Raw genomic sequence first — 20,088 nt, 5'->3', positions numbered from 1 at the left:
AGCTGAATGCTCTTATGGCTGGCTTAATTAAGACGACAACAACCACACACGCACCACATATTAATAGTTGTTGAACACGGTCAAAAGCTAATGCAACTGATATTGTGTATTGTGTGACTAATGCATGCAAGAATCTTCATTGTTCAAGAGAATCTTCACTGTTGAAGCCCTGTAATAAGCTAAAGCTCAGGAATCTCTGCAAGTTACAACTTTTGAATAACTCAAATGCACAATAGCCAAATTATCAGTTTGAATCCATGCAATTTCGAAATGTTTGAGGGGCACATGGGACATTTGCTCTACGATCCCTCCAAATCGCCTCTTCCCCGCGGGTGACGAAAAAGGTCCACATCCCGCAATTGCGTCCCATTCCTTCCACGCGGTTCTTATCAAACGAACACAACTTTCACTTCTTTTCATTGCTCCCAAATCAACGTAAACAGTAAAATATCCCCAAGTGAACACAATGTAAAAGAGTTTTGTTTTTTACAAGAAACATTTAAGAGATCACATAATTCAACTTAGCCATAATTGGTAAAAGCAAAATCTCATAAAATTATTTATAAAAATGTGACTATACAAATATTATATTATCATGTTTATAAAGAAAGTACTGTTAATACTATTTAAAGATATTTATATGAAAAGTGACAATGTTATATTTTATAGGAACAAAAATAATCTTCTAATATATTTTTTCATTTGCACTTTATCACACCTTTTCAAAATATTTTTATTTAAATATTATAAACAATACAAATACTTTCCAAACAAATTTGACGATTATATATTAAAGATAACATAACTGATATTCAAAAATATTAAACAATTTAATTATTTCTAAAGAAATTAAAATGCTTCATGATAATATATTAGTAGATAAAGAATTTTGAAACAAATTGAAATTCTAAAACTTTATTAAAATAATTAAATTACTTAAAATTAAAAAAATTTAAATTTTACCTAAAAATTAAGAATTTGGAAATCTTCATATACTTAATTTCATATTGGTCATCATAGTTTAAATTATCCTAGGTCCAAATCTTATAACTCAACCTAAACCAAAATAGATTAAGTTCAACCTTACTTAAGATTGCTTCAACTTAATTTGACATAATCTCAACTTGATATATGAATTTAACTTGAATTAACCAAACTTATCTTAATCCTACATGGATCCAAGTTGATCTAGCTCTGACTCAAGCGAAATCCTATTTAACTTTACTCAACTTAGTTCAACTTAGGCTTAAACCAACTCAACTCAACTTAAATTAGCGTGGGCTAATTCTACTCAACCTTGACTTAGACTCAATTTGATTTAATCTTGACCGAAACTAAGACCACCCAAGCTTAACCTAACTCATTTCAACGTGGTTCAACAAGACTTGGTTGAACAACAACTTTGTTTGCTCACATAGACTTCACTTAATTAAACTTGAATCAATTTATCTTAACTTAAACTTCAACAAATGTAGACCTATCATGGCTTATCCTAACTCAACCCAACCATCCTAAATCAACTTGACTAAACCTAGAGCAAACTTACAAAGTCAACCTAAGTCAAACCAACTTAACTTTACCTAAACTTAAACCAACTTAACTTTACCTAAACCTAAGCCAACTTGACTCAACTTAGACAAAGGTCAACTTAATAAGAGTCTAAACCTACTTAAATCATCTTGAACTTAAACTAACTCAACTCTACATAAAATCAGGTCAACTTGGTTTGGGTCTAATTCAAACTAACTTAACACAATCTTACATGTGTTTAATTTGATACTATCTTAGAATCTAACATTTCAAAAACTTGAAAATGATTTTGCTTAACATAAATTAAAAACAACTTTTACAAATATAAAATAAAAATTTTTTAAAGATCTTTGACAAAAAAAAAAATAACATCGATTTGATACTTTACCTTAACAAAAAATTTTAAATTCACTAAATTTGAATTGTTTTAAAACAAACATTTGAAAAATAAAATAATTTGAAATAAATATGTATTCAAATCCAATGTATTTGAATGTCGTAAAATTTCATGTTCAAACACAAGATATATATATACACACACACACCAATTATATGACCTTTACCTAAAAGAATTGTATAACTGAGAAGTTTGACAGTACATACAAGCATGCTCAAATTATTTTCCTTGGTCAGTGCATTGTCATACCAACATGATGCATCAAATTCACTACAATAAAACTGTAGATGCTTATAAAAAGCTTTTACCCTTGGAAGGGACCTCAAAATCGTCACTTTCAGAAGTTTCCACGCATCAAACATGTTGCTTTTGTCTACAAGATCTCCCTGCATCAAGTCCTGAAGGATCAATATCGTTTTCTCGAACATAAGCATCTTTCATCTCATAAATATTACCAGCTTTGAAACTTTTTCCTGAGTCTGGTGCTGACTGCCTAACTCTTTTACTTCCAACATTTTTAGAAGTTTGTGATTCCGCGCCTGTGCATGGAGGACCACCAACGCCAGAAGAACATTTTTTCATAGACATAGGATTTGGCCTTACAAACGCACTAGCATGTTCTCCTCCACCAGGGGTTTTTCCACCGGTACTTTCAGAGGCTGGTTTTCGGGGACCATGCATTGGAGACTTCTTCTGGATATTTACCAAAGGAATAGCACAAGCTTTAAAGAACTTCAAACACTGTTTGCAGCTTATGGTTGAATTCACAAACGGCATGAACAACTGGTAGTTAGTTTTACAATGTTGGCAACATGTCCAGAATGTATTCTGGTCAGCTTTCTTCTTGGAATCCGCGGATTTCGGCACAGGTCGGCTTTTCACAGAGACAGCAAACTGCTTGTCATACAAAGAACGTTTTGCTTGGTCACTCAAAACCCCATTGGCTTGCCCAACCAATTTGAAAGCAGTTTCTGCACCACCAAACTTATTTTTATCAGGATGAAGTAGGAGTGCAAGCCTCTTGTACTGTTTCTTTATGGCTGTTTCATCCGCCAGTCTTTCAATCTGAAGAATCGCATACCAATCCATTTCAGAGGGAGAGAGTTTTCTCTGTGCAGCATTGTGAACCTCACAAATCGTAAGAACATGGCTGATGTTTCCCACATCCGCATAAAGGTTTTTGGCCTTGGTAGCAAACTTGAGAGCCTCTTGAAATTCACCACTTTGCATTCTAGCTTCAGCAATTTTTCTGGCCCTCAAAGCCTCATCCTTGTTGCACTCCATGACAGAATTCAAATCAAAATCCAAACGCCCAAATTTCTGCTAACCTCACTGTAAAACCTAGAAAGTAAAGTTTGTGCAATTTGACCTATTCACAGTCCACGAGAAGCACCGTGATTTTCACCTGGTTGACACAAACAACCCTAACACGACAAAATTAAACCTATCAACCGAAAATTCATGCAGTGCTTAAACTAAACATGGTAAATGTGTGAATCATGTACGAAATACGTCTATTGTTAAGCAGAAAACAGGGCAGATAAGGGTCAAATAAAAATGGTACCTGGTTTGGAATCCTAAATATGGATCAAAATTGAGAAGCGAGGGACTGATTTTCACATACGGAAGAAAACAAGGCTTCGTTCTGGACTTTGTTGAATCTGTAAAGAGTAAGAAAAAACAGAGATGGCCTCAGTGGCGTTGAGATGTTGAAGGAAAAAGAAAATGTAAAACCTAGCTCATCAAGAAAACATATAAAGGAGATGGCACTCTAAAGGAGAGGGCACTTTCTGGCGGGAGTGGAAATCAAAACTGAGAGGGAAAATGAGAAGGGTAATGTTTTGGTACCAAGGGGAGAAGAAGAAAAATTAGAAAAAAAAATATTTGAAATGAGAAAAAAAAAAGTTAATAAAAAGCTTGACATAAATTTAATTTACATGACAAAATAAATTTGATTATATAGTAATATATCTAGAAATAATTTTGAAAAAAACATTTATAGTTTGACGTGAAAGTAAATTTTAAACTAAAATAAAAATTTATTATAAAACTTTAATAAAAAAACTATATATTCCAAAATAAAAATACATTAGAATAGATCATCAAAATTTAAATTATTTTATTTTTTATTTATTTATAATAATATGTATTTATAAGTATTTAGTTATTACTTATTCAAATAAAATTAATTTTATTGAATTGTATAATTAACTATATCTATTTTCTCTATGCTTTTTGGTATATAAAAGAAAGTTGAATTAAATATATTTTTAATCTTTGAATTTTTATGTGAAATTATATTTCATTCATCTTCAAAACTTTAAATTACTTTCATCTTTATACTTTATTAATTAATGGATTTTCATCATCTAACAACGTTAAACATTTTCTGCAGCTTGACATGAGTGTGTTTGTGTCATTGTTCTCTCTCTTCCTTTGATTTTTCTTCCTTCCTCTTACCATATCCATCTTCATATGTTTCATCCTCAGAAACTGATCTCATAAAACTTAAATCCCAATCACATTAGATCTCAATCTTTCTCACTTCTCTTGTGTCACTCTCACTCCAAATCTTCTTTTTAGACTTTCCCTTCAATTTTCTTTTTCCTTTTTTTGCATCCAACCAAAGGAAAAGCACAATTCTTTCCGTTAGTTTGGGCAACCCATCATTCATTCTACATTCAAAACACCAACACTAGTGTAACCAGGGGTTTTGACATTGTTTTTCTTTTTTATACTGTACTTCAGTTTTTCAATTGAAACATATCAAAACAAAGTAAAAAAAAAAAAGGAAAATTTTAACTTCGGTTCAATGCTTATACTTTTCAAATAGGCTTTGTTTTTTAAGGCAATCGAACCCTAAAACAATTTAAAAAAAGAATGAAAAAATTAGGTTTTATATAAAGATTAGATATATTTACTTTTCTTGTCCAAAACGTATGCCTATGTGTCAACCATCTTATTGCCACTATGAATGAGTTCAGAGTCCATAAACTCGTATACATATCTCAAATAATCAAAGCCTATTCTCATCTAATCAGGTATAAACTTCGGTTTTATAGAGAACCAAAGTCTATACCCCTAACACCCAAGTAAAATATTTTAAACATAGCAGTGACATTTTTTAAATTATTGGAAACCTATAGATAGTTGTTCCCCAACAACCAAAACATATTCTCATGAGTCAGAGTATAGGTTTTGTTTTTATAGAGAATCGTAGCCTTCATTTACGCATGAGTCTAATTGAAATTTTAAAAAATTTGTAGAAAGAAATTATAGCTTTTTTACTTTTACATTTTTTAGCGGGCTACGGTGAGTCTGAAATAGGATTGATAAAGAAATTTGTGTCCATGGATATCTGCAGATAAAATTCAGTACGAGTAGTTAATACTTATCAATATTTATTACTCACGGGTAGTAGGTAGCGGGTATTTTGATACCCGTTTATAAACGGATTGGGTGTAACTATTATACTACCCGACCTGTAGGTATACGCTATCGGTAAAATATATATATATAATTTATATTTTATTTAATTTAAAATAAAATTATTTTATATTTTATTAAGTTAAATTTAATTAAAAATAAATTTTAATTAATATTTTATATATTTTTTATAATTTTATTTTAAAAATGTATAAAATATATATTTTTAATATTAGTGGATATCTGCATATTGTTTTAAAATAGGTATTTGTGCAAATAACAAGTTGAGTTGCAGATTATATTTTCATTTAGGTATCAAATTTTGGATAGACACTATTCATGTCTGGTTTGACCATTTGTCATTCCTACTTTCAAGCCTGCCTTCTAACTCCCCATTTAAGTTTTCTTGACATTGTACAATACTATAATTTCCATTTTTTAATTAAAGACCTTTTGAAGTCTTCATAATTATACTATCAATTTAAGTCGTCGGTGTTTTTTCTTCTTTTAAAAACATATTTTATATATTTTTTGTAATTTATTTTAAAAATATATAAAATATATATTTTTAATATTAGTGGATATACTTGAGTTTTAAAATATACTTGGATCTTTTTAAAATAGGTATCCGTGCAAAATAACAAGCTGAGTTGCAGATTAAATTTTCATTTACAGATTAAATTTTAGCATGCCTAACCTGACCATTTGTCATTCCTACTTTCAAGCCTACCTTCGAACTTTCCATTTAGGTTTTTTTGACATTATGCAATACTATCATTTTCATTTTTCAATTAAAGACCTTTTGAAGTCCTCGTAATTATAGTGTAAATTTAAGTCGTCCTCGTTTTTTCTTCTTTTAAAAAACATGTATTATTTGCAACCATGTGATCATGAAGTTCAATTTCTGCATTGATGTTATTATGTCCATCATGCAAAATGCAAAACTAGGAAAAATATTTAAATATAATCGCGGTTCTAACCTAGAATTTTGGGCAGAAATTTTACTTCTGGGCAGTTGCATGTCAAACTGCCAAAATATTATTATTTTTTCGTAAATAATAAGAAAGTGATATAATTGTAGTTAGTTTAACAGAACCTATTTCACTTCTCTGTCTTACCACCAATAAAAATTGATATATAAACATTTTTATAAAAGAAAAGATCCACAATTAGTTACCTTTATAAATAAAAGTGAGTTACATAAAGTATAAAAAGTGTAATTAAGAGAAGGAAACAAAACATAAAAATTATGTTTTAAATAAGATGCTATTTACATTCATGAAATTGATAGAAAATATTGATGGGTAATTTTATCTTAAAGTACAGTTATAGCATTAATGGATAATTATATCTTCTACATCTTTTATAATGATAAGTTGATAGGAATGATGAAATTATAGTTAACTTAAAAAAATGAGCAGAGATTAGCTATGGTTACAAACTCATTTCATATAAAGTTACAAATTTTAAAATATGACAATTATATTCAAGATTAGAAAAAAATAATAATGGATTAGTGTCTTTTTATTATTTACATTATATATAATATATTTCGATATGTCGAATAATCTTTCATCCATTTAAAAATTATAGTTAAGAGAAATTTAAATAGACTATCTCTCTTTCACGTTTCTTGACAAAATTATAATAGAGATTCCCGTTTCTATATAGACAATATCTTAACTCTATGGATGATATTATCCTAATAAATTTAAAGCTAAAACATTGCTATTATTTATGAGAAAAACAACGAAATTCCAAACACAAATTCTCAATTCCTTATCTCGTAATTGGTGAAATGGAGAAGTGAGGCAATTGAAATATATCATCACCTTTATTTGATACATTCTTAAAAGACAAAATCATGAAAAAGTTACAATATCTAAAAGAGACAATACTTTAAATGCACTAATACTCATAAAAGAATCTAAATTAATGCATTTGAGGGAGTGAAGGTTAAAAACAGATCACAAGTCCTTTCCATATACCTTATCTTGATATATCTTATTCTCAGGTATTTCTTGCCAGAACATCCCTCATGAGTTGCTTTGGAGCTGTAACGGATAGAGCGAATTAATGTAAAAAATTTGATAAAAGCGAATTATTTGTTATTACTGTGCTATTCTTTCGTTCTTGTCTAACCTGGCAACCTTGTGAACCTTTCAAACTGCACGAATGCTTGATTGATGAACATTTCTGTACCATAGACGATGGCAGCACCAACTTCTCGTGCTTCTAGAAGGAGTCTTGTCAATTTTGGTGTATAAATGGCATCAAATACCAAGGAATAGTGTTTCAAGGCTTCCTGTTAAAACATTGAAACAACATATGTTGCATGACGTTTATAATTTAAAATTATAGATCCTTTTAGAACCAACTTCTCAGAAACTATCGTTGGTGTTACATTTTAGAGTAACTTCTTCTGGTAATATCAGAATATGCAACACTAACAGCAAACCTTTGGTACGAGTGACTCGTGAATATATGGTTCCATTCCAACAGAAGTAGCATTTGCGAGAATCATGCCTTGTTCTGGGTGGAAGTTCTCTAATTCAGATAAAGTAATAGCCTTTCCTCCCACTCTGTTGGCTAGTTCTTGGGCTTTGGCTGATAACAAACAAAATAAACAGATTATGCTCCTCATCTTCATTCATCACAATGAATGAATTATTAAACTAAGCCAACAACACTTTCTCACAATATGTACGATTAGCAACAACTATTCTTGCACCCTTTTGTTTTCCACCGAAAGCTAGTGCCTTTCCTGCCCCACCAGCTCCTATGACCACAAACAGTTTACCATATAAAGGTGAACCAGACATGGATCGTCCGTTTGAATCTGCAAACAATTGTAACAAAAAGCCTATAAGTAAAACAAAACCCTGCATAGTCCTTCCTCAATATCTGCAAACAAAATACAGAAACTTATGTATTAACCCTGTAGTCGTTCCTCAATAGCTGCAATGGCCCCAAGATAATCCATATTATAACCTATCAGTTTTCCATTACTCGGCCTCCTAATCATGCAGCTAATAGCTCCTATTGCCTGATAAAATGATTTGAATAGGATGGTAAATTAAGTTCAAATGATAGAAAAAATGGACAGAGGTTTCTTAAGGTCAAATAGTAAATACCTTAGCAATAGGATCGACTTCATCACAACATCTAAGTCCATCCACCTTGTGAGGAATCGTGTAACTGTTTTCGTTAAAGAACTAGCAATCGTGAGATTGAAACCATAATTTTGACATAATCATTACATGATCCTGCTAAATTTTTGTGATCAGGACTCTATTAAATAAGCTTTATATAGATCATTTACTTATGTTCTAAAGTATATTAAGAATAAAGTTACAGGTGAATAACACCAAGGGAAAGTATAGAAAAACGGGAATGGCTTTATTCAACCATGTGTTAATTAGAAGAATCTTGTAGGATACCATCATACCTGTATCCAACAAAATCAAGAGATGAGTAAGTGCTGAGAAAATCTGAGACATTATCGACCAAGAAAGGCAAGTAAACTCCATCAAATCCCATAGACTTGAAAGCTGCATTATAAAGATGAGGACTTTTGCTATGACTGATAGGATTTCCTATAACACCGTGTACTTTAGTGTCAACCCCAATGTGTCTAAAATTGTACAAATCCAACAAGTCTTCGATAGTTGGTTGCCCAGGAGCTGATACAGCACCATCCTCAATTGAACCAAACGTGAGAAATCCTCCAAATTTTGCGCAGAGTACCCTTGACAAAATCCCCTTCTCACCAACTGCAATTCCTATCATTGGAACCTGCAGTTATTCAATTAATCAAACTCAGCACGTGATTTACATTCCACCTGAAGTTTTGAAACCATATCTGTACTATAAAGAAAGGATAAAATCACTTTTCAGTAATTAATGTTTTTATCTAAGTGCAGCAATTAACATTTAATTTACGATAAACATAAATGAATATAGAAGAGAAGTTACTTGAGAGTGTAGTAGGACTTGGAGAAGACGTGCAGAATCTGTGATGTCTAAGGCAGTTGTAGTAATCTTCACTATATCTGCCCCTGAAGCTTGAATTGTAGCAGCAAGGTTACCGATTTCCTCCACAGACGGAGTATTTTTCAAGTTGTGTGAAGACACAACCATCTTCACACTCTCTGCCTTCTTCCATCCAATGCCATTATAAAACTCATGGGCCACCTTCAATAGACAAACACACATTACTTTGGATTTAAAATATACTCCGATTATTTAGATTTTTTTTTTCAATTCAATTATCTTTATTAAAATATATTTGAATTAGATTTTTAAAAGATTTAATTCATGTCTTGCTCAGGTTTTACCACTAAACTCTACATTCGATCTTATTAGAAACTCTACATCATTTAATCTCATTAGTAGGTGATGTGTACTTAAATTTAATGACACATTAAACATTATGTACCTGACTCTATATTAACTATGAACAAATTAATTCGTTTCTATAAATTATTAATTAACTATAGATTTTATGAGATACGAATGATTTCAACAAATTTTTATTCTAAAATTAAATTTAGAAGATATATATAACAATTTTCATTTTTTTGAACTTAATTGATTTTGAAATAAAAATTGGTATCAAATCAATTTACAAATATCAAAATATTTTCTTTTTAAAATATGAGTTTGATTTTAAAATCTAATGTAATTATTTAAATTTAAATATATAAAAACCCAAGCTAATTTTAAAGTAAAATATAAATATAAATTTAATTTCGATCCAATTATTTAGCTTTACATTGAATTGAATTATCCAATCCATGAGCGGTAGTTTGATGCAACGTTCCTTTGAACTTAATTTAATGCAAACAAAGCTTGTCAATTATAGATTATTACATGTGATGAAATTGTAAATCTTTGTAATAAATATTTTAAGTTACGCTTAGGATTATTCTAATTGGTTGGTAGCAATAGTGTAATTCTTTATATATACATATATGTAGTGCATTTTTATTATTAAAAAAGAAATTACATACATGAAAACAATATTAAAGTTACTTGCATGCACCTATGATGTACTTGACAAATTTGAAGGTCCAAGAATCTGCTGTGCTATTTACCAAGAAAGAGAGAAATGTAATTCCTTCAAATTATGTTATCAGTAGTACTTAATATTTAATAATGAAATGCGTATCTATGATATAATAACTTATAAAAAAAATATTGTCTGATGTAAAATAAATGAAACTTAAATGAACAATTGATTTTAGGTAGTATCCGTAACAGCAGCACATTTTTCACTGTACCGTTGAATTTATTATGTTTCGCAGCGTAGGTAAAGACTATAGCAACTAATTAAATTACCTTTAACTCAACTTCAACAAACTCACACTCCAAATCAATGGCTAGACGTAGAGCTTCTTGTCGCTTGGTTTCATCGCCCTCGTACTTTCCTCCTTCCCATATTGGTCTGAAACGAAACCATGCATGAGTTACAACTCAGAATTGAAACCCAACGAAATGAAAATGCTGCGCATATTTATTCATATAAACCTATAGCTGATTAAAATGGGCAAAGGACGGTTTTTTATTAGAAACGGAAGATGTTGAGTAAGGTGGAAGTCCTTCAATAAATCCAACCGAGCCTCTACTAAGTCAGCACCCAATTCTTTTGCCTTCACCATCTCAAACACCATTTCCTCCACCGTCTCTGCCGTCGTTGATCCACAAATCAGTGTTGAGTTTCTCCTACCTTCATTTCGAATTCCTGCGTCGCACTGGAACTGGATTTGGCCACCGTGTTATTATTTTATATTCATTGAGATACATCTTCAACAGATAATGATAAGCATATATACAATCTTCAAATTTTAAGATAAAGGATAAATCTTATTCCAAGTACCTTCATAAAAAAACTGATTTCATTTTCTTTCAGATAATGTGTACAGAGCAGTTTCGTCTAACACTGCTTCATTTTTGTTTAAAGAAAGAAAACAAACGAAAATCATTACCGGGGCGCTGTTCCTGCTGCTGATAGTCATTTGGCGAGGAAGTGAGGTTAAACGAGTGTGCTATGCTGCAGAGGAAAAGAAAGAAAGAAAACGTGCTTATTTAGGAAAATGACAAATGTTCCACGTTTAGTCTTTCTACTATTCCTTCCTTCAGGCGAAGAATTTATAGAGGATGAGTGTTTAACATGGCATGCAGAGGGAAAATTGCTATTCAAATTAAGTACTACTTTTTCCTTTCTTTATTTCATTACGCTTGCAGTTAAAGTAGGGTATGTCAAAACACTAAAAATAAATAATGTATGGCGTGTTAAACATAAAACCATATGCTCGTACTGCGTAATTCATTGCAGGAATGAAGAATGAAAGCGAAACGGGGGAAAATCACTTAAACCTAATGTGTTTTGATGGGCAGTAAGAATCTGCTTTCACTGTAAAATCATGGAAAAATTGACATAAAGCAATTGTTTGTTTCTTCACAAAATTACAGTTATTTCAGAAAAATAACCAAAATGTCTGCGCTGGCCGTAGACAATCCGATTTACTTACGGTAAAATGAAGGTGCATAATTGGGATTATAACCTTTTTATTTTCTTCTAGTTATTCGAAGGTTTAAATAAGTATGACTTAAGAGATTTCAGTTCCGCGAACTCCATCATGATATTGGGAGGATAAACAATATTGTTTGGACTAAAAGTATTCCACTTTAAATAAGATTATAAACTGGATGTTCTATCACGGCTGGTATTCACTAAGGCCAATTGCCTCAGCGGCCGAGAAACATAGATCAACGTAGAAAGAGATGAAAATCCAAAGGAGCGTAAACAACACTCAGTTTTATACTATCCACATAAGTGATTTATCTACCAGACAGCCATATCTAATTATTTATACTTGTACAACTGGGTAGCTTTGCATATACAAATGGGGAGACGTTCATGATTATAGACTAAAGACTACAGAGATCAGATCGAATATCACTGACAGTCAAGTATACAGATCCCCCCACTATTACATTTATAAGGTGGATTTATGCCTAAACTTCTGCTATTAAAAAATTCAGGGAAATTCAAAATGTTAGTAGCTTCCTGCAGACGGTATTACGAGTGCAAACGGTATCCCAAGAAGACACAGATAAGCGCCACCATACAGACATATAAAAGTGGGAATCCGACTTGAACTTTTCTTGGACCTTTATTAATAAGATCTGCCTACAAAAAGAATAAAACCACCATTAAGAAATGAAATCTACTGACCCTAAAAGAAGAAAAGGAATAAAATTGCAAAAGTTTATGCCCTACACGGGGAATAATCCTAAAGCAACAGATATCTAATATATAATACTCATTATTACTTTCTCAAGACAAAGCAGCATTGGTGTGTTGACAGTAATTCAAACTCCAGAATGGCAGACGACTTATATTCATCTCAGGTATTACGGCAAGAACCAATTAATAAAGGTCACAATAAATACTACTAATAAAACTACACAGTAATGACTCCCAGGCTTACTAGTTTTTCCTGCAAGATTTTTGTCTCATGATTGCTGAGCCTCCTCTCCTCTGTTAACTTTGATATTGTTACTCCAGACTGCAGAGTAAATAAGAAACAAGCAATAAGAAACAATATCCTCTAAAGACCCACTATTACTTCCGCCTCGTTTTAATGAGGAAACCCATAGGATCCATTGCTATTTGCAACAAAAAAAAAAAGACATTTTCAAAAAATCAAGTATATAAAATTGTCAAACTAATCAAGCCTAGAAAGAATGTAAAAAGTCTGCTAATACAGTTATACCATTTTGTGACCCCTAATCATGACACAAATTGCACCCCTGTATATTAAAAAAGACGTTAAAAGAGCAGCCTGGCTGTATCCTTTGGTTTTTCTAATTCCAACTTATATTTTGTTAAACACAATGTAGTGGATCTCAAATGAAAGGAAGGGAAAAAGTAATGTAAATAACAATCAAGCATGCAATCCCACAAAAACCTTTGAAGCCATATAATTTAAAACAAGTATGCTAATAAATATTTCAGTATACTGAAAAGGATCTAAAGAATACTTCATTTTTCAAACCTCTCGAACGAAAACTAGCCCAAAATGTTCCATGAGAGGGGATAAAAATAATCAAACTCCTGATCTAATCATAGAAAATTTATAAACCAAATTTGCTTCAATTTGCAAGTTACTAGGAAGCATGTCAAATACGCAAGCAGATAAAAATATTCAACAATAAAGAATGGTGACATGCCAAACCTCATTTAGTTTTGACTCAAGTCCATCAAGCTTTAACTTCATCTCTTCAATAGCTTTCAATAATTTGACCTCCTCTATACTCTTCGAAACTCTTAACTCGGCTTCTTTTTCTAGCTTCAGTTCCTCAACATTTTTTAATGCTTTCAACTCCATATCTTTTGACATTTTTAACTCTTCAACGTTTTCTGGCTTCAGTTCCTCAATATTCTTTTTTGTTTTGAACTCCACATCTTTTGACATTTTTAACTCTGTTTCTGGATTCAGTTCCTTTACAGAATTTTCTGGGTCTAAATTCTGAACTTCTGACACTTTCAACCCAGCTGCATTCTCTGGTTTAAACTCCTCTGCATTCTTTACTTTGTTCAAATCCCGAACTTTAGACACTTTCAACTCTGTTGCTTTCTCAGGTTTCAGCTCCTCTGCATTGCTTGCTTTGTTAAAATCCATAACATTAGACACTTTCAACTGTGTTGATTTATATGGTTTCAGTTCCTCTGCATTCTTTACTTTGGTCAAATCCGTATCTTTTGACACTTCTACCCCTAACTTTTTTTGTGGCTTCAGTTCATCTTCATCCTTTACCATGTTCGACTCCTTATCTTTAGACACTTTTAACTGTGCTTCTTCATTTGGCTCCTCTACGTCCTTCATAGTGTCCAACCCCACATAATAATCTGCCCTCAAATCCATATCCTCTTCTAGCTTTAATACCTCATGAACCCTGTCTGGATTTTTGAGAACCTGACATATACAATGAGCAGGACAAAACATTTGAATGATTTGCACAACACTTATGAATTAAAATCTTAAAATTGATCATCCTTACATGCACAAAGACTACCAAAAACAGCAGAGATAACAGCTCCCAGAAAATAAGAAATTTTATAACACGCTTAATAAATGCTTCCAAAGTGACTCAACAAAACATAAAAATTTGCAACTCTAAAAAAGCACCTTTTAAATTATGAAAATAGCAATCCATAGATAAAAACCAACAAAACCCTTAAAATATGTAGCTAAGAAATCCAATTATCTTGTCTTAGGGATTTCAAGTATCTCGAAAACGAAATAGAGAAAAGACAATAATTTGGCCGAGTATTGGTGAAGTTTATTCTGACCATAGGCTCTGGCGATTGGGTTTCATCTTTACTATATATCTGAACTTTTCCATGATCAAGACCATTCTTGAAGTCACCATTAATAGGAGAGAGATCAGGTGAATTGGGTGGGCTGATCAGGGTCACCTTCAGCTTATTCTCTTCTATATACTTACTTCCATCTTTAATAAACTGCCATTACCAAACAATAAGTCAAAATATAGAAATCAATAAAAAATCTACCATAGTACCAAACCACAAACTATTAAATATCTATACCAGGCTAGACGTAACTTCGTCACTGGTTGTTTCGGCAGGAACCACTGTGCTCTGGATTAAGAACTTGTCCTTGCACACCATATCTTCAGGTACTTCCCTTTGGGATTGCATTGTAACTGTTTGATGACAAATGCAAGGAATAAAAATTGAATTTGGGAGGGAGAAAAGGACAGAAACTACGATGCTAAAATTAATTTCCATATTTGAGGATTCATCTTCAGCTGTTGTTTTGGGAAAACTGGTATTCTTTTGGATAAACAAATTTCACTAAAAAACTGTCGGTTGCAATTACAGCAATTTAAAATTGAAAAGCGACATAAGTAGTCAAAGAAAACTATGTCGTGCCAAATTCAGGCAATTAGGCCTCCATCCCAAAATAATCCACCACAATGACTAAACTTATTCTCGATAGAGATTAACTAATGTATATAATGACAAGTCAAGTATCTCAAAAGGGAAAAATACCAAACAAAAACACACATATGACGAAGCTATACCGATGAACTCAGAAGTGGCTTTCGGCACGAGCACTCCAACATTTGGACGCACCGAATATTTCTTAGGCGACGTCGTTTTGACCTGCGAACATCAATAATACCAAAATGATCAATCTCCCCGCCCAGCCCTGAGCCTAGCCCCAAGCAACAAACACAAAAGAAAGGTGTTCAGACCTTGAACGCCACATAGTCAAAGGTGTTGTTAGTTAACCGAACCGAGCAAGAACTTTGCTTCTTCAATTCAACTACACAAGCAAAAGATCACGGCATATTATTCAACCGATTACACAAACACACAAGTAATAATGGATTCAACAGCTTCAGCATGCATGGCCACGAAAACTAATAGAGGAATATGAAAATGCACTCACATATAAATTTGAGTTCCTTGGGTTCGATTTCGAGAATCGAAGCTTTACTCATGATTGTCCCCGAGGGGGTAACCGAAGTCGAGATCGACACCTAGAATGACAGCGTTTCAGTTAAGCCGTTCGATTCGACACAGAAGACAGTGAAAAAGAGGGGAACGAGTCAAGTCGTGGCAGATCAACGAGTCAACTCAACTGAACTCGTTACGGAAAACGGAAAAAACATTAAACTGTGGTCAGGGCACAAACACGAAGTCAACAAATTCAGCGAGAACAAGTGTATGTCGCTTTTCAAAACTGGGAAACCGGAAGAAAAGGCAGCGTATAAACAATGGGAAAACAGAGAGGTAAAACGGAATTAGCCGAATATGGTAGTGGGAATTTCTCTTTTTCTTTTTGTTTCATGCAAGGTTGTGTTGAGGTAACAGAAGTGGATGCATTGAATGGGGATAAGCGTGTGAATCGTGATCTTCTTCTAAACGGAGAGTAGAGTAGACAGATAGAGCGATTAATGCATCTATTGTTAAGTTGCAGAAGAGAAGAGAGAAAGAAAAGGTGGAGTTGGGTGGGGTGGGGAAGTAGAGAACAAAAGGGCATTTTGTTGAGATATTATAAATATAAATTATTTTTATTTTTAAAAATTAATTATGCCTTTTTTCCAGTAAGGAGCACGTAGCGTCCCAAGAGAAAGTGACTTCTATGAAGACGTTGATGGTAGTGACCTTTTACCGACACGGAGCTGCTTTTTATTTATCTCGTGGCTCGGCGCACCGGCTCATACTGACATATTTTTTTCCTTAATCTTAAAAAAATTAAAACTCTTATTTTCTTTAACGTGTGAAAATAAAAATAAAAATTATTTAAATGATATAATAATAATTTTGCTGTGCTAACAATTCAAATTTCTTGATAGAATTATCGGCTTGGTTGACTGGTTAGTAAACATTGTTGTCCATTCCTTGAGCTAAGCTAGTTTGTCTGGTCCTCTAGCATGGCTCTATTCCATGAAAATAGATTCAATAATACACAATTGAAAGAATGGTGATGCATGGAATGGAAAGCACGTTTTCGTTTCCTTTATTCTTTGTCAATCAACGTCTGGGACGGTGCTTAAGTGGTGCCGTTGTCAAGGTTCATATATAGCCCTGTTGGAACTTCCAGAAAAGCTATCCCTTCTATGCTTTGGTTTATTATATTATGTAATTCAAATCTATTGGTTTATTATTATAGAATGGTTTTGGTGTCCTTTGTGGCCATGAACATCCAAATTTCGCTTTGTTGAATTGATAGAGTAACATCTATCTTCTTTCTTTTTTAACTAAAAATTTAAATATCAAAATTAGAATTAAAAAATTATGTGGATAGAGAAAAAAAAAAGATTTGACATTAGTAACACCACTTTATGATCACTTTATGATTTATCTTCCACTTACCTGCATACCTTTTCCTTTTCCAAATTAACACATCAACATATTTTTTTACTTTTTTCTCCCTTTTAATTCCATAAACTTCTCTCCATGTGGAACTGTGGACCAGCGCTCCAAGGCATTTTCATACAGGAAAAATGGTACTTTCAGATTTTTCATAAATAAAAAGTTTAATTGCTTGCATTGTCCCTAGTTTGGTTGCAACGTGTCAAAGTAGTCCATACTTTTAAAAAAATTTCAATTACGTACAAACTTGGTTTAAAAGTGTCAATTTCGTCCAAACGTATGTAAAATTTGCTTCAATCAAGTCTCTTCCGTTAAATTCACCAAAACGGACGTTAATTTTTTAGTTCTCTCTCCTCTGCTCCTCTGCTTCTCTGCTCTGCTCCTCTGGACATTCTCTACTTCTGCACAGAGTAATAATTAGGAAACCATAATGTAGTTTTCTCAAAATAATCAAGAAATATTACGCCAAATAAATCGAAAAAAAGAAACATATGTCGCAACATTTTAAATGGTGTCAATATAATTTATTTTATAATTAAACTGAAAATAGTTTTTATATTACACAAATATTTTTAATCAATTAAACTTTTTAAAAAATAAATAAACTTATATATATATATATATATATATATATATATATATATCAAATTTTAATTGAGAAAAAAATCTCTAATCATAAAAAAAAGACATACTTTCAGCATATAGTTATTTTAATAATTTTTATTTTTAATATTAATTTAAATTTTCATAATCAAAGGATCGAATTAATCTTGTCGAGCTGATACTGTGTATCGAGTTATTTTAATTCGGTGCATCTTCTTATTTTCGTTTTTTTTTCATTTTTATGATATATATTCTCTTTGTATTTATTTTATTTTGTACTCAACCACTTCAAAATTAAAAAATAATAGTGGAAAAAGTGCACTGAACACCTTAATAATTCTTAATTTTAATTATAAAAAATAATATAGAATTATTAAAAATTAAGATTTTGAGTCATAAAATTTGAAAATAATAAAGAAAATTCATGTTAAAAGTTTATAATAATAGAAAAATTAAAATGATTCGAAAATAATTAAAGATTTTGAGTCACAACGTACCACTTTTAAAGAAAAAATTCTTTCACTATGTTTAAATCTCACAATTAATGAACCTATTTTGATATTGGTAATAAATATTAAAAATCTCGTAACTCTTTAAGTAGCTTCCAACCCAAAACAAGGTTATGAGATCAGATCCTGAATCAAAATTTAGGAGCTAAACCTTAAAATAAATGAAACATGTAGAAAATGAGTTAAGAATGGAAACAAAGTCCACAATCATTACTCTGTGCAGAAGCAGAGAACGTCCAGAGGAGCAGAGCAGAGAAGCAGAGGAGAGAGAACTAAAAATTAACGTCCGTTTTGGTGAATTTAACGGAAGGGACTTGATTGAAGCAAATTTTACATAAGTTTGGACGAAATTGACACTTTTAAACCAAGTTTGTACGTAATTGAAATTTTTTTAAAAGTATGGACTACTTTGACACGTTGCAGCCAAACTAGGGACAATGCAAGCAATTAAACCTAAATAAAATAAAAAGGCAGGATTCGTATCTTAAAGTAATAATGGAATGAGAATCACATTCATTTAAACAAGTGAAAAATGACACTTTTGGGTATATTGTCGAAAGTTTATTTAAAATATTTTGTTTTGTGTGTCATTTATTTTCTGTTTGGATAATATATATTATTTAAATTATCGTCAATTTAGCGCGATATTAAGATGTATATATTATTTTATTGGAAACACTTTTTAGACATTAGATAAGAATGATTGAATTAATTTTTGAAATGCTTATTAGTGTTATGATATTTGTATATCAAATTGGTTATATAATTTTTTATTTTGACAAAGTAAGATTAGTTAGTGTTTTCTTAAAAAGTTGCAAAAAAAATTATGGGAAATTTGATTTGGTTAAATGAATTATCATTGTCTAAAATTTTGGTTCTTTGAAAGTTATTTTATGGTTGTTTACCTATTGATTTGAAGGTTAAAAAAGGATTGGTTTTATATGTATGTGTTTTTTTGTTGTTGTGAAAAATAATTTTGAATTTTTCTCTTATTTGTTTCTTCACTGTTTTATTATTATACTGTTGTGAGAATGATTCAATCAAGTTTTTTAGAATTTGTAGTTTTTTTATTTGATTATTCGGTTTATGAAGTTTTCTTGTAGTAATTTGCTTAAAGTAATTATTATAATTATTTAAATGATTTTAAAGACGATAAATCATAATAAATTTTAAAATTTAATTATTTTTTCTTATGATATTTTTCATATTAAGGAATTAGTGTGTATAATAGAAAATAAATCTAATCAGCATACGAGTAATATTGTCTCTTATTTTTTATGCTAGTAAGGTCATTTCATTTATGGACGTAATATGACAAGTTATATATGTTAATTGGTTCAAAGTGGATATTGATGGTGCAAGTAGGAGTTTTCATGGTTTGACTTTATGTGCTAATATTTTTAAAGAAAGTTAAAGTAAATATGTGTGTAGTTTTTTAACTTTCTCAGGAATGGAAATTTCTATTTATTAAGAGTTTATGTGGGTTATTTATGCTTTAAAACATGTTTGAAGGAAGGACTTTTAGAAATTTGGTTGGAGTGTGATTTTTCTTTAATCTATCATGACTTTTTGGATCAACTAATCTATTAGAGAGAAATGACATTAATGTTTGCATATTTTTAAACATATACAATTAAAAAATTTAATGTTTTTCATAAGAAAAACTATTACGTTAATAGATTAACTAATTTAGCTTTAATTAAAAA

The 20,088-nt window shown here is 31.4% G+C and overlaps 3 protein-coding genes across 4 annotated transcripts; all 3 read right to left on the bottom strand.

Moving 5' to 3' along the window:
- Positions 1-2,088: 2,088 nt before the first annotated feature.
- LOC108345177 (uncharacterized) lies at positions 2,089-3,729 on the bottom strand. Its single transcript, XM_017583758.2, has 2 exons — positions 3,492-3,729; positions 2,089-3,351 (listed from the first exon to the last, which is right to left on the bottom strand). Exon 2 carries the CDS (start codon positions 3,209-3,211, stop codon positions 2,282-2,284), a length of 930 nt encoding a protein of 309 aa, XP_017439247.1. The 5' UTR covers positions 3,212-3,351; positions 3,492-3,729; the 3' UTR covers positions 2,089-2,281.
- A 3,439-nt stretch (positions 3,730-7,168) lies between these two features.
- LOC108345080 (bifunctional 3-dehydroquinate dehydratase/shikimate dehydrogenase, chloroplastic-like) lies at positions 7,169-11,481 on the bottom strand. The gene is made up of 11 exons (XM_017583646.2): positions 11,341-11,481; positions 10,883-11,112; positions 10,694-10,799; positions 9,329-9,547; positions 8,802-9,148; positions 8,488-8,551; positions 8,291-8,399; positions 8,052-8,192; positions 7,812-7,960; positions 7,496-7,658; positions 7,169-7,407 (listed from the first exon to the last, which is right to left on the bottom strand). The coding sequence occupies exons 1-11, from the start codon at positions 11,368-11,370 to the stop codon at positions 7,364-7,366; spliced, it is 1,602 nt and encodes a 533-aa protein (XP_017439135.1). The 5' UTR covers positions 11,371-11,481; the 3' UTR covers positions 7,169-7,363.
- A 663-nt stretch (positions 11,482-12,144) lies between these two features.
- LOC108346047 (vesicle-associated protein 2-2) lies at positions 12,145-16,406 on the bottom strand. 2 transcript variants are annotated; one of them, XM_052875192.1, is made up of 9 exons: positions 16,034-16,406; positions 15,841-15,931; positions 15,644-15,714; positions 15,470-15,551; positions 14,973-15,088; positions 14,715-14,885; positions 13,597-14,337; positions 12,850-12,927; positions 12,145-12,548 (listed from the first exon to the last, which is right to left on the bottom strand). In XM_052875192.1, exons 1-9 carry the CDS (start codon positions 16,061-16,063, stop codon positions 12,438-12,440), a joined length of 1,491 nt encoding a protein of 496 aa, XP_052731152.1. In that variant the 5' UTR covers positions 16,064-16,406; the 3' UTR covers positions 12,145-12,437. The 2 variants fall into 2 exon arrangements, with proteins under 2 accessions (XP_052731152.1, XP_017440470.1); XM_017584981.2 differs by having other exon boundaries at positions 15,841-16,406.
- Between the last annotated feature and the right edge of the window lie 3,682 nt (positions 16,407-20,088).

Source organism: Vigna angularis, chromosome 3 (genome assembly GCF_016808095.1).
Source record: "Vigna angularis cultivar LongXiaoDou No.4 chromosome 3, ASM1680809v1, whole genome shotgun sequence".
NCBI lineage: Eukaryota > Viridiplantae > Streptophyta > Magnoliopsida > Fabales > Fabaceae > Vigna > Vigna angularis.
This window is presented reverse-complemented; position numbering and strand designations above follow the sequence as displayed.